This window comes from Numenius arquata, chromosome 1 (assembly GCF_964106895.1).
Source record: "Numenius arquata chromosome 1, bNumArq3.hap1.1, whole genome shotgun sequence".
Lineage (NCBI taxonomy): Eukaryota > Metazoa > Chordata > Aves > Charadriiformes > Scolopacidae > Numenius > Numenius arquata.
Genome location: NC_133576.1, coordinates 96,699,558 through 96,712,735, shown reverse-complemented (window position 1 = coordinate 96,712,735; position 13,178 = coordinate 96,699,558). Strand labels below are relative to the sequence as shown.

At 34.8% G+C, this 13,178-nt stretch overlaps 1 protein-coding gene across 2 annotated transcripts in view; it reads left to right on the top strand.

Moving 5' to 3' along the window:
- PIBF1 (progesterone immunomodulatory binding factor 1) overlaps window positions 1–13,178 on the top strand; it is a 119,148-nt gene that overhangs the window by 27,996 nt on the left and 77,974 nt on the right. For both annotated transcript variants that reach the window (XM_074153248.1, XM_074153238.1), the window contains 2 exons: window positions 2,107–2,232; window positions 6,213–6,311. In XM_074153248.1, the coding sequence (XP_074009349.1) occupies window positions 2,107–2,232; window positions 6,213–6,311 (225 nt within the window). The remainder of the gene's footprint in view (window positions 1–2,106; window positions 2,233–6,212; window positions 6,312–13,178) is intronic.

The window sequence follows — 13,178 nt, the reverse complement described above, 5'->3', positions numbered from 1 at the left end:
AGGAAACTGAGGGATTAACCTGCCAAATTTTAAAAAAGACACACTTCAAAATAGGTTGAGATTGTGGCAAGATGAATGGCAGCTCATAGCTACAGTTCGTGGGAATCAATATGTAAGCACAGACCAACACAAAAGATTTCCCTTTATGTGTTTAATCTTAAAACACAAACCATAGTTGCATTGAGATGCTCAGATCACATTTAGTTTATTCACAGGACAAATCTTTATGAATAATAGGCCTGTAAAGAAGCTCATTAAAGCCTGCAGCCTGAAGAAGACAAAACAACTTAGTTAAGCAAAAACACTTTTAATTACTGCTCAAGCAAAAGACCATAACAGCAGGTCAGGAATAAAAATCGCAAATGATAGTCCTTTGCTTCAGCAGCAACTTGGTGTTTATTAAAAGGCATTGGCAGGGCAGTCAAGCTATATACTCAGAATATGCCTTTTACTATAACATTTGTTTATTTTAGTCATCATAAAGATAAGCATCACTCTGAACTGTCTTCTGGTGACATCACTGGGTGTTCAAGACTTTCGCAGATTCTTCTAATTTTTTCAGTGAACCTTCCTTACTTTTAACAGACTTGCCATGGGAGGGAAGGTGTAATTTCTGCAATGACAGAAATTTCTTTTTGGCAAGTAGTAATGGAAATAGCAAATTGTGTAAGTACCAAGAAAATAGTAATGCTCATTGATTCTGCACGTAAGAATTGTATCCTGAGGTCCTGATCTTCAGCATTCTTTCACTGAAATTCAGTGTCTCAATAAAAAGAAAACAGGCAAACCTGGACAGCAAGCATTGTGGCACTTAAATATCTTGGGGCTTTTAGTTAATGTGAAAGAGTGTTTGGCCAGCTCAAGTACCAATCTCTAAAAATTATAGGGTATCATACAGGTGGAAATTAGGAGAAATCTAAAAAATTTTATAGTTGTAAATGCACATCTCTTCACAAACATGCTTTTATTTCCAAACCTGTAATTTCTACCCGTTGCTTCACTGCTGATTGATTATTCTTGAACATTAACCAGATGTTATAAAATTTTAACATTCCTTAGCTGTTAAGTACTTACAACATAAGCCTTTTTTTTGTAGTTTAGGAGACATTCTTTATGGGATTCCCTACAATCTATCATGAACTTAAAAAGTTACAAAAAGATGTCAACATTACTCTGAAATTGAGTGTCTTTTATCCCAGAATCCTCTGATATCTGCTGCTTAAGAACTTATGTATTTTAATTAACTTACATGTCACATTGACAGGATAAATTCCCAAATCTTGGGGGTTTCTGACTTCACAAATCTCCACAGCGTGTAATCATCAATGTTTCTTGTGATGTTTTTTTTTTTCCCCATGTGAGGTGCAAATAGTACACAACAAGTCTTGTAGTAGCATGGCAGAATTGTAAGTTAGCAAGCTAATAAACCCTTACGCAGTGATGAAGAAGCTAGAAAACTTTGGAAAGGGAGGAATTAATTTAATTTTTTTGAAGAGGTTAATTAATATAAACACTATGTAGATTCTGGAAGAATGTTAAGCATAATGTTGCGTGATTAGGACTAGTGATGAGATGAGGGGTAACAGTTCTAAACTGAAAGAAGGTAGATTTAGATTAGATAATAGGAAGAAATTCTTTACTGTGAGGGTGGTGAGGCACTGGAACAGGTTGCCCAGAGAAGTTGTGGCTGCCCCATCCCTGGAAGTGTTCAAGGCCAGGCTGGATGGGGCTTTGAGCAACCTGGTCTGGTGGGAGGTGTCCCTGCCCATGGCAGGGGGGTTGGAACTCAATGATCTTTAAGGTCCTTTCCAACCTGAGCCATTCTATGATTAATCAATGTCAAACTACTTTAAAAAAAATTAATAAAGTATGCAGAAAGCTTTTATTTATTTCCAATTAAGTATTAATTATTCCTGATTGATTTTTCACTTAATTTGTGTAACAACATAGGGTAATATGTATTTCAAGCAATTCGGAAGGGAATCGAGTAAGAATTTAAAATCAAGAAGTGCTCTGCTGTACTTGTACTTCTGTACCTGAAGTTTTGATAGTTTGGCCAGTGGAATTAATTTTAAATTCCCATGTTGTGTGCTTGTTTATTTACAGAGACCACTATAAAACAGAATATGAAAAAAAACTGCATGAAGAGTTGGAACAAATAAGGTTGAAAACAAATCAAGAAATCGAGCAACTAAGAAGCACTTCAAAAGAGATGTATGAACGTGAAAACAGGTAGATAAGATGCAGACAATGACCTAATTAGGACAAAAATGACCAAGTAATGTTTTGTGCTTAGGTATAGTCCTAGTTGAATGGCTGTTGAGAGGTGGTGAGATGTGAGAATTTGTAAGAATTTAAGTTCAGTTATAAAACTGATGAGAATCTTTCAAAAACTAAAATTAAATGATACATGTACAGTAAATACATGGTGCTATACTTAAATGATCAACATACAACATTTTCAATGAAATGTATTATTAAAATTCATGCTTTAGATAAACAGTGGTTTCAAGTTTGTTCAGATGCATATTGTTAGTTAATTAATACAAAATACATTGGTTTACCAGTCATTCTGTGTGGACAATCTTGAAACTGTGCCAGGAAACCAGAAGATAAGTTGTTGATGGAGAAAGTAAAGCAGAAAAAATGAGGGAAAACAAGACTTATGCCCTTCTAAAATAAATCTATTTGAGACTGTTTACAGCATTGTGATTAAAAAAACATTGATTTCCTGTAAATTATTGTAAAGTAGTCTTTTGAAGAAGATCCTACTCCTGCAAAGACTTGCATATTGAATTTTATATGTGTGTCGTCTTGTTGAATTCCATGGAATTACATGCAGGGTTAGGCACACACATAGGCCTTTAGGGATCGAAGGATTTGGACTTGTGGCACTGGATTTCTTTTTGAGCTTGTTTTTTGCCCCTTGTATTCCTTTAAAATGGGAGGAGTTCTTAATAATTCATTATAACTTCATTGTAGATGCCCTGAAAGTGTCTTGTGTGGAGAAGGAAATGACTGTACTAAAAAGGTATTTGTGGCATCAGCATCTGTTCCTCTAATAGGTAGTTTTGTTACTGCTCAGAAGAGTGAAAAAAGAACGTGACTCCTGCTGTCTGTCTTCCAGTTAACTGAAAGGTTCTAATTAAAAAAATTACATCATTGTGTAGTTTTGCAAGTGTAAAATATACACACACATACATACATCCACACCACTTCCTGTATGCGAATCTATTTTGAATTACAAAGTATGAATTTAAACCTCCACTGTTGGTGGAGATTTGACAAGGGTCTGTATATCATTGAGAAAGCTACTGAAGGATGTTTCATTTGTATCTGGAACCAATTTACAGGACTTTTGTTCCTCATTTTGAAATAATTACTCCTGAAATGTAAATCCCTTAGATTTGACTTGATATTTTGCAAAAAAAAAAGGATTTTTAACCTAGGCTCTTTTTATGAAATACTAAAAAATTTTAGGCAGTGGGAAAGGCAGTGCTTCCCGATCTGAGGTGCCCCTCAATGGCGAGAAAAATGGAACCCCAAATTGGTAGCAAAGTGGTTTTGCAATGAAGTTGTGTGATGAGATGCTGCTTGTGACTGAAAATAAAGTTAAGATGCTGGTTTCATCTTCAGGCTCAAAGCACGCAATAGTATTACAGCTAAGCTAATATTCAGTTGCTCTTACTCCTTACCACTTTGCCAAGCCCAATGTGCCTTGAATTTATTGTCACTTATTTTACACTTGGATGAATCAGTTCAAGAAGCTAAAATGAAAGAAGGGTTGGGGGGAGAACCATTAAAAAGGTGGTGCTTTCAGTCTTAATTTATTTGGGACCAGTTTCACTTGCTTAGTTGTAGCAAGCATTGGTTATGTTTGCGTTAGCAAGCACGAGTGAGTTCATGGGGCACGTGAATGTCTGCGTGAGAGGTTTGACTTTGGATTAGCTGTAGTCTGTTCTCACAGATCAAACAATTCAGTAGTTTTGAGCATGTTTCGTGCTCTCCCTGAGCACGTCTTCTGGCTTGGTTCAGTCTGACTAGAATTCAGTTTGGGCATTCTAGAATAGTGTAGGGATGTGAACTGAAGTTCAATAAATGGCAGTTGCTAAGAGGTTTATTTCAAAAGTTAATATAGATGCCCTTGTGTTTCTGTTTCCACTCCTCTGCCCTCATCCCACCTTCCCCCCCCCACCTGTTTATGAATCTGTAGGTAGTATTCTTGTCCCATTTTAGAAGGGTACTTTCACTTGTATGATAGACTTGCTAGATTACTGGTGGTCCATATGGCCTGTATGTGCAGCCATCAGGTAAGTGCTTTACCTCTTTTAAAATAAATCACACAATCTGAAAATTTCTCTAGTGTGTTTCCTAGCTCTGTTGAAGATATTTCAACAGAAGTTATATCACATCTGTGATTGTCATCTTGTTGTTTGAGCAGTACCTCACTTGTCTTTTTCACCTCTACTGCATTTTCAATTGATTAGCTATTCAGTTAAGCAGAATATTCTCACTGTATGTCTCCTACCATTTAATTTTTATCCCCTTTCTAACATTGCACTCCTACTCTGAGACATAATATGCTTGATCTTATTGCTGTTAACAGAATTTATCACCGTGTTTTTTTATTTTGGTATGAGATTTAAAGAATCTGCTCTCAAGATCAGTCCCTGAATTTCATTGGTAAATTCTCTTGCCCAGAAACTCAATTTCTAAAGAAAATTGTCTTATCTTTCTCTCATAGTAAGTTAACTGTTAACGTAATTCTGTCAGTTCTTCATAAGTGACTGTTTCCTATTCATATGAATTACTCTGAGTTCAGAAAAGTATTACTGATAACATTTCCTTAGTCTAGAAAATAGTCTTTCATCCAAAAATTACATAAATTTAGTGTGGCTAAAATGACCTAGGGTAACACTTAATGGGCTTAACAATTTTCCATTTACCTCTATATCGAGAGGTTTTTTTCTTCACAATTTGCCTGAGACTATAATTTCACTTTGCTTTAAGTCAAAAAGTTCCTGTGGGGGAGGGGGAAAGAAACAACTTCAGTGGGAAGAGCTTGGTTGCATCTAGATTAACAGTTTAGTTCAGTTGAAGAGTGTGGTTTTGAAGTGAAACCCCCTAGTCATTGCCGCTTGCCACGGTTTTCCTTGCCTCACTGCTTGTGCTTTGATTTGTGGTACTGTGCTCACATTTGTAGCACATGGATTCCTTTCAGAAGAAAAGAAATTGAGAGGAGTTTCTAAGATCACCTAATATATTCCAAATGCTGGTGGGTGTTCTGGCCACAAGAGCAAAGCAGAAGTAGCTTAAAGTAAAATCCCCGAAAATGGTCGTAGCGGAGGTGTCTGGTCCTTAGCAAGCAGTGTTTGCTTTGCAGGTTGGCTGTTTCTGTGTTGCACTAAATAATGGAGATACAGTTTATAAACACCATCTAAACAGTATTTCCACAGTACGGTTTATTGCAATGTTATGCTACAGGCAGACTACAGATTAACAGACTATTAATACCTATATCCTTTTTTAATACAAATACTGTATGTATTATTTTTCGTATGATACTATTCTCATTTGTGTCAGTGAAAGAGGAATGAAATAGTTTGCAAGTCTTGACTAATTCTTCATTTTAAAAAAGTGTAGATTGAGTGCAATAAAATGTGTTAATTTATAGTTCTGTGCAGATAAAAATGATGCCAGCCATGGAAGCCAGAAGGAGACACCAATGATATGCAATAACCTATATATTGAACTAACTAGCTAGTTAGTTGTATCTAGAAGGAGCATTTCTATGTCTAGCTAATTTTTTCCTGCTCTATCACAAATGCTGTGAATCATCTCAGATAGGAGGACAGCATTCCCCTAATTATCAGTGAAGTACCAAGCAAAATTACTGGAATTTCTTTACTTCCTACAACAAATAAGTCATTTACAGTTCTAGTATTCTAGAATTACTTATATATTTCTGCATATAAATAGGTGGTTTGATCGTTGTTTTTAGTATTTCAGAACAGGAAACTTTGCTGGGATATATGAAAGTAATCTGAAATAAAGCGTCTGTAATTAATAGGCATATAGATAGACGGACCCTTCTATCCTTCTGTGAGAACTGAAGGAGGTCATATTGAAGTTAAGATCAGTTAGTAGTAATCCGTGAAGCAAAACAGTCTCTTTCCTAACAGATTATTGACAGATTTTTTTGTTTTATTCAGAAATTTGCGAGAAGCGAGAGATAATGCTGTTGCTGAAAAAGAAAGAGCAGTTATTGCTGAAAAGGATGCTTTAAGAAAATATGATCAACTCTTAGAACAGTAAGTATCTTTTAAAATGCATATAAAAAAATCTGAAGGTATATTTGTATATAAGGAGCTTTATAGAGGAGGAATGACTACTTTGGCTTTTTGCTTATAAAGAATAAATTGAATTATAAACATTTTGTTTAAATGAAGTTACAGATTTAATTCTAGTAGTAAACTTTTTCTTTTACCAGTGCAGTAACAATATGAAGGTCTGATTCTTCTCCTACAATCCTGTAAAGACAAGAAAACATAATTATGCATCTCATAGCTAGAATACGGATTTTGTACTGGACAGTAGTAGTGGTCAAACTCTGAAGCTGTTCTTTTTTTTTGTTTAGTTGAAAGTAGAAAATTATCTTGTATGATGACTTCAATTAATAGGTTGTTTTTTTTTTAAAGTGTGGCTAGAGAGCAGTGGTCATGAACAGTTATGCTTGCTACATGCTGCTTTTTGTACTGCTGTCTCTTCTCAGTCTTTGGTATTCCATGTATAAAATGTAGTGTCTATACAAACATACAATTCTATTCATATGGAGAAGGAAACTATGATTGATTTTCTGCCTGTTTACAAGCAGTCTTACTATCCTGCTCTGCAGCACCTTGTCTTCACTTTTTGTAAACTTAGAATATTGGGTACGGTAAATTATGTGGTAATTTAATACTATGGACAGTAATCAAAGCTGTTCAGGGTTTGTCATGTGTCCTTAATTTTGGACTTGATTCATTGTTTAATCCGCACCTTTTTTTTTTTTTCTAAAATGAAAAGGTCAGTTTATTAACCAGCTGTGCCACGTAGTCATCTACTCAAAGTACTTGATGTGAACTGTTTTTGCTTGGAATTGTTTTTAATTACAAGTAGTAATCAGCTAAAATGTTGTTAGCTTAAGCATAGGTACAATGTAATTAAAGCTTTTAATTCTTGTGTCTAACTCCGAAATTGCAGTGGTGATATTACTGAAGAAATAGCATTGCCCCAGCATAGCCATAAAGGACTGAAAAAAATGTCAGTGCTAACTGCTGGTGTGAAACAATAAGGGTAGTTCTAGAATAAACAAGATGGGTCAGAGGACTTGATATCCACAATGAATTTCAGGGATTCGACTGCAGATTAATTCTAGTTTGGGCTGAATGGGCCCAAGGGTACTGAATGCCTTTTAATGGTTAGAGTGTATTGTAGGTGTTCTTGGATTCTCAAAAAGGAATTCAGCTAGCAAACTCCGAGATGATGGCTTCACAATGCAAATCAAATGAAAGCAGATTAAGTGGGGACAACCAGAAAACTTGGTTCAAAAACTGAACTCCTGAGTCAAAATAAAATGCTAATGTGAATCAACAATGTGTTTCTTTCTGATGAAGCTCCTGCCTTTCACTGTGATAAGACTTACTATGACATGTGGGGAGTTCATATCTAACTGGAAACTCTTCTGGAAAGTAGATCTGGTGTATGATAATTTGGGTATGCACAATTTCTCATTTTTAATGAAAATATCAACTTTATAATTCTTACCATATTTATTTTTAAACTTAAGAAACCTGGAGAAAATACTTTTCTATTCTGCTGTATTTTTGCTCGTATAATATGTCATTTTTTTTCATATTGCTGCTTTTTTGAGGAGGGAAGTTCCTGCAATCAGAAACATAGGAAGAAGATTTTAAAATGCAATCTTTAGATGTTGGGGGGTGGGGAGGAAATAAGCCATTTTTTATTATCTTGTTTGATACACTCATGGTTCTGTCCTCCTGTGCCTTTTTCTAGTGATAAGCTCTGCAATTAAGTAAAACTCTCCTTTCTTATATAAATATAAGTTAACAAGTTGATTAATACTGCTTTTTGGAGTTCAAAGAAGTAGATTATTCCTCAGAAGATTATGCTTTTTGGACAAAAAACAATTCTGCTTGGGAAAATGGAAAACTCGTGCTTTTGTTCTTTAAATGTAGGTCTCTCTTTAAAACTACTTCCCTTCTAACTGCAGTACAGGTGTCAAGACTGTGACTTCTTCCACATTCCAAATCATCTACCTAAATGAACAGCAAAGTAACATACTGGCATGATGAGATTTTTAAGTTAAGGCATTTATTCAGACTCCAAATTTGGAATTTACTGTGGACTGACATATGGCAGTTCTGTGGAACAAAGAAATTTTCTAATATCACCAGAAGCCCCTGAGATAGAAGAGGAATAGTTGTGTTGTCCAATTCTATATTTAAGTGATTATAACAGCTAGTTCTATCCTTTAGTGAAAACAAGGTGACTCATCCTAGTTACCAGTGGTATCATAATCAGTATAAACAAACATGTTTGAAAGCTTCAAGAGTATGTGGAATGTTGACTGGCCTGAATGGTGGTTAAACGAAACCCCTGGCAAATCTTGTGATCAGAAGTGTAACTAATATCCAATTTTCTAGTCAAGTGCAGTTATTTTCATTTTTCTTACTGATGTTTGTAATAGCTTTTTGTAAACAGCTGTTTACAAATGCCAAGAAAATACCAAAGGGATAATGGTCATGAAAGAGTTATATTAAGAATCTGCTATTTCAACCTCCAAGTAGATCACTGTGATGTCAGGATGTAAGTTTTGTTGCTCTCTTTGCTATTCTACAGCTGTAAATTCTGTGTGAGAATCCATGTTTCGTTTACCCATGACAATGAAAAAAAACTGATTTGATATTTTGGATTAAACTGTGGTCAATGTCACACACGTTCTAAAAAAATTATGACCAAACATTTTCACTCTGGTTTAAACTGCTGGTAATGTGACTAAGACCTTTTTCTAATTTTGAAGCTGTATTGCCTTAATTGAAAGTGTCTCAGGGTTGAATGAGGAGAGCAATTCTATAATAGCTCCATCATCTACTATGTAGTGAAATGTAGAAACTAAGTATGTTCCAACTTTTCCTTCTTTTGAATATTCCTGGAGTGTTATTTTCACACTATTGGTTGTTAATCAGTTACTCACTTCTCCTTGACAAAAAACCCCAACCTAACAAAACAGCACTGAAAAGTAGAACAAGTACATCCTGGATTTCTATTGGGTTTTTTCCTGCTGGTTAGATTTTCTAGTTTCACATAAGGTGCAACATCAAACTGAAATAGTTCCTTTGTTCAAAGTAGACTCCAAGGTCTAATATGGGGTAAACTCATACAAGAGCACTTCACCTCAGGGAACGCCTACAAGAGCCATCTCTTGTCTTAGATTGTTCACTTCTTTTAAACCTTAAGGAGTATGATTTCTTTTTCCAGGACTGTACAGCTCAGCTCTATCAGTGGAAACTGGTTTAAAAATTCCAGAATTACTGAGAACACAAGGGAAACCAGTAGATGCAGTGATTTTACAAAATCTTATTTTTCTCAGTGACAAAAAAAATCTGCACTCTGTTACAGCTGATTGCTGCTCATATGATGTATTCAAGGTGATTTTTCTTTTCTTGTCTTTGTAATGATAAAATGAAGAGAAGCAAAGTAGGTATGCAGTAAACAGAAAAATAATATTCAAGAAAATTGTGCAATGGCAATACTGGTCCAACTTTGCGGTGGGCACTATCTATTAAAAAAACCTCAATTTTGTAAAAGCTAATGGGAGGTTTAAATTCCTGCCTCTGTCTATGAGGTAAATGGATATTTTTAAGTATGTACTTTTTTTCCTTATTATTTGAATATGCACAGATGATAAAAGGGCATTTTTAAACAATTTTTTGGGGGCTGAGTAAAGTCGGGATGATGGCTACAAAAATAGTTTAGAGCCTTAGGTTTGTTCTATAAAGATCTCAAAGGATTTGGGATTATTATTTAAGCATTTCTAGGTTGATGTATATAGCTCAGCTATTTAAGACTATTAGATATGTAATGGACAATCTGCTACAGGTAAAAATATCTTTAGAAGTATTTTCAGTGTTCCTATTTAGAAATGCATTTCTCAAATAAAAAGCAGAATGGAATATAAGTTATTGACGTTTCTTGATAGCAATTGTCTATGCTTCATAGGTCTAAAAAAAAAAAAGGATGCAAAAAATTCTCTGTATGTTTCTGTTTACCTATTTAATGCTTTCTTCCCAGTTAGCTGCAAGCCGTGTACACATTTTGGAAACTTCTTTTAGTCTATCCATTAATTTTTATAATTTGAATCTCTTTTTTACTGCTATTTTCTTTGTTCTTCGTAATTGTGGTACTTTTTATAATTCATTTGGAGGTGAGATTAATGCTATCTGGTTTTAGCCATCTGTTGTAAACTTTGTGGGTTATGGAGAGAGGTGATCAATCCTGTCCATAAAATGTGTTTAAATTAGATGAAATTAAGAATCCTGTATCTTGTTATTAATTGCAGACAAACCTAGAGGACTATCTTAGATGAGAAGATAGGTAAATTTACTGAATGAATAAATGTTCTACTTTGCATTTAGAATCACTGCTGCATATGCAGGAATCTCATTAGTAGATTAGCATTTACAACATCATACATTCATTGTTAATAGAAACATTAAAATTAATAATTTTCCCCTTCTATTAACTTGTTTTTATAATCTGGATGTTGCTGACTGCAATGGCAGGATTCTAATCTTAAAATGATTAAGTCAATGTATTTGTGTGCTGGACTTATTGCTAATATTTAAACAAGGGCCTATTATCTCTTTGAGAACATTTGTATAAAATGAGGATTTAAATATAAATAAAAAAAAGATCCATGCTGAAAACTTATAGCCAAAATATTTCTTTGCCAAAGCTGCCATAACCCTATATTAAGAACTACTGTCATAGCCTTTTACTTCCTAGCAAGTCTGCTGCTTTTGTATCTGAAGCACTTTGTAATCTCTTGAGTTGGAGAGCTATGCAGATCTTGAAAATTACTACTACTTTAAATCTTCAGTTTCAATTAATGACATTAGTGTTTTCTAAAATACTTTTTTGGTAATAATAATTTGCTGCTGCTGTATTCATTTATGCGTTCTTTAGTATGATGTGTATATGTAATTTTGATAACACTTAGACTTTCTGTTGGAATAAAGATGAGCCCTTTACTGTCATTGTTAGGCCTTGTCCAGATTTCAGCCCTAGCCAATGCAGTTACTACACATTTCCCATAAAAATGACTGTCATCTTGTTCTCCTGATGAAAACATTAAATATGAGGTGCAGCTAAAAGGGTGAAGTTCCACGAATGTCATGGAAATTGCTGAAAGACACCCTTTTGGAAGTTCAGAATCAATGCAAAGTGGGCAGTGAAAGGACCAGGAGTGACAGCATGATGGAGAAGCAGAGAAGTCCATTTCCCAGGTGACTGGGCCTAAATTGTTTCTAAGCTGTAGAAGCAGGACTGAAATTCATAACAAAAGCAATTCTATACATCCTATATTTCTTCTGAAATTACTAAGGAGGCCCCTACTCTTTTTCCCTTTTCTTCTGAGGATATGTTTATTTGGAATTTACATCTTAATGGATGATTCTAAGCTGCATTTTAATAAACAGAAGGAGAAAATCTAATTAACTGATTTGATCAAATAGATGAGTAGTAGACTGCACACTTGCTAGGGCATGCCTAGTTGTCTTTGGTTGTTCTCTAATAAGGATCTCAAAATTTTACATTCTTAGCTAAGATAGTGCTTTTCCAGAATGAATGCTTTAAGCGCTGCAACCAGTCACCTCGTAACTGCAACTGTCTTGATGTTGTGGTATTATCAATGTCAAGACTCATAAGAATGGTAAGTTAGGCTGATGGCTGACCTTTCTGAGCTTCATTACATCTGCAACACAGGCTTTGAAGTTTGTTCTCTTAGTGTGCAAGGAATGTTCAATGATTATATTTATAACTCTAGAAATCTTTTTATTTAAGTTCCTCTTGCCCCAGCTCCTAAGAAATAATTCTCACAAAATATTATTAGCCTCTGAAGAATGCTTTGGGAAGTCTGTAATATAAACATATCCTCATATCATAAAGATTTTCCTTAAGCCTTGATGTTCTCATTTTACCTGTTCATTTCCTGCTAGCCAAAATGCTTTAATCTTAAAACATTGAGATTAGTAAAGGCAAAATGTTAAAATTCTGTGATGGCTCTTATGCTCGGTACCTAAGAAGCTATTTAATCTTTTAAGTCCATACGTTTTTTGTTAGCCTGGAAAGGCTGAAAATATATCAGTGTTCTTTGAGAACAACTTTGAAAGCAGTTATAAATTCCTTCAAAGAGGCATTATATGATATAAGGGTGCTGTTGCTTAGTCTTCATGTAGTTCTTGCATTATAGGGTTGAAACTTCCACTGCAGTCCGTGATTTTGCTATGACTGTTAGTATCCCTAATGTATATACACGCTTTTGTGATTCGCTTCTCATTAATGATGAGCACTAACAGGATAAGCAAATCAGGGTCCTTTGGAACTCATTACCAAATGATATTTTGGGTGCTAAAAGTTTACATGGGTTCAAAGGAAGACTGAAAAAGCTCAGAGATAAATTTGAGAATCACTTAATGAGTAGAAACTACATCTAATTCAGGAAATCCTTGAGCTAGAAATAGTTGAACACTAGTGGGAGAGGATTAGGGAGAAGTACAATCTATGCAGAGGTTTTTCTTGCTCTACTCAAAACATAAACTTTTGGTTACAGTTGGAGATGGGATTATCAGCCTACATGGGCCTTTTGTCTGATACGCTACAGTTATTCTATGTAGAACAGAACAGAAGCTATGAAACACTGGAAAACTTCTCAACCTGTTTACTGCATGTGCTTTGTGTCCCTTTGAAAAGTCTAGGCTGGATGTATTGACAAGATATAAATGAAAGCATTTATCTGAAGGTGAAGCTGATTTGATTTTTATTTTCTTTTCTTAAAGATTTTTACATGTGTCAGGCTATCTATGAAAATAATATTTATTTCTGGAATGTTTCTAACC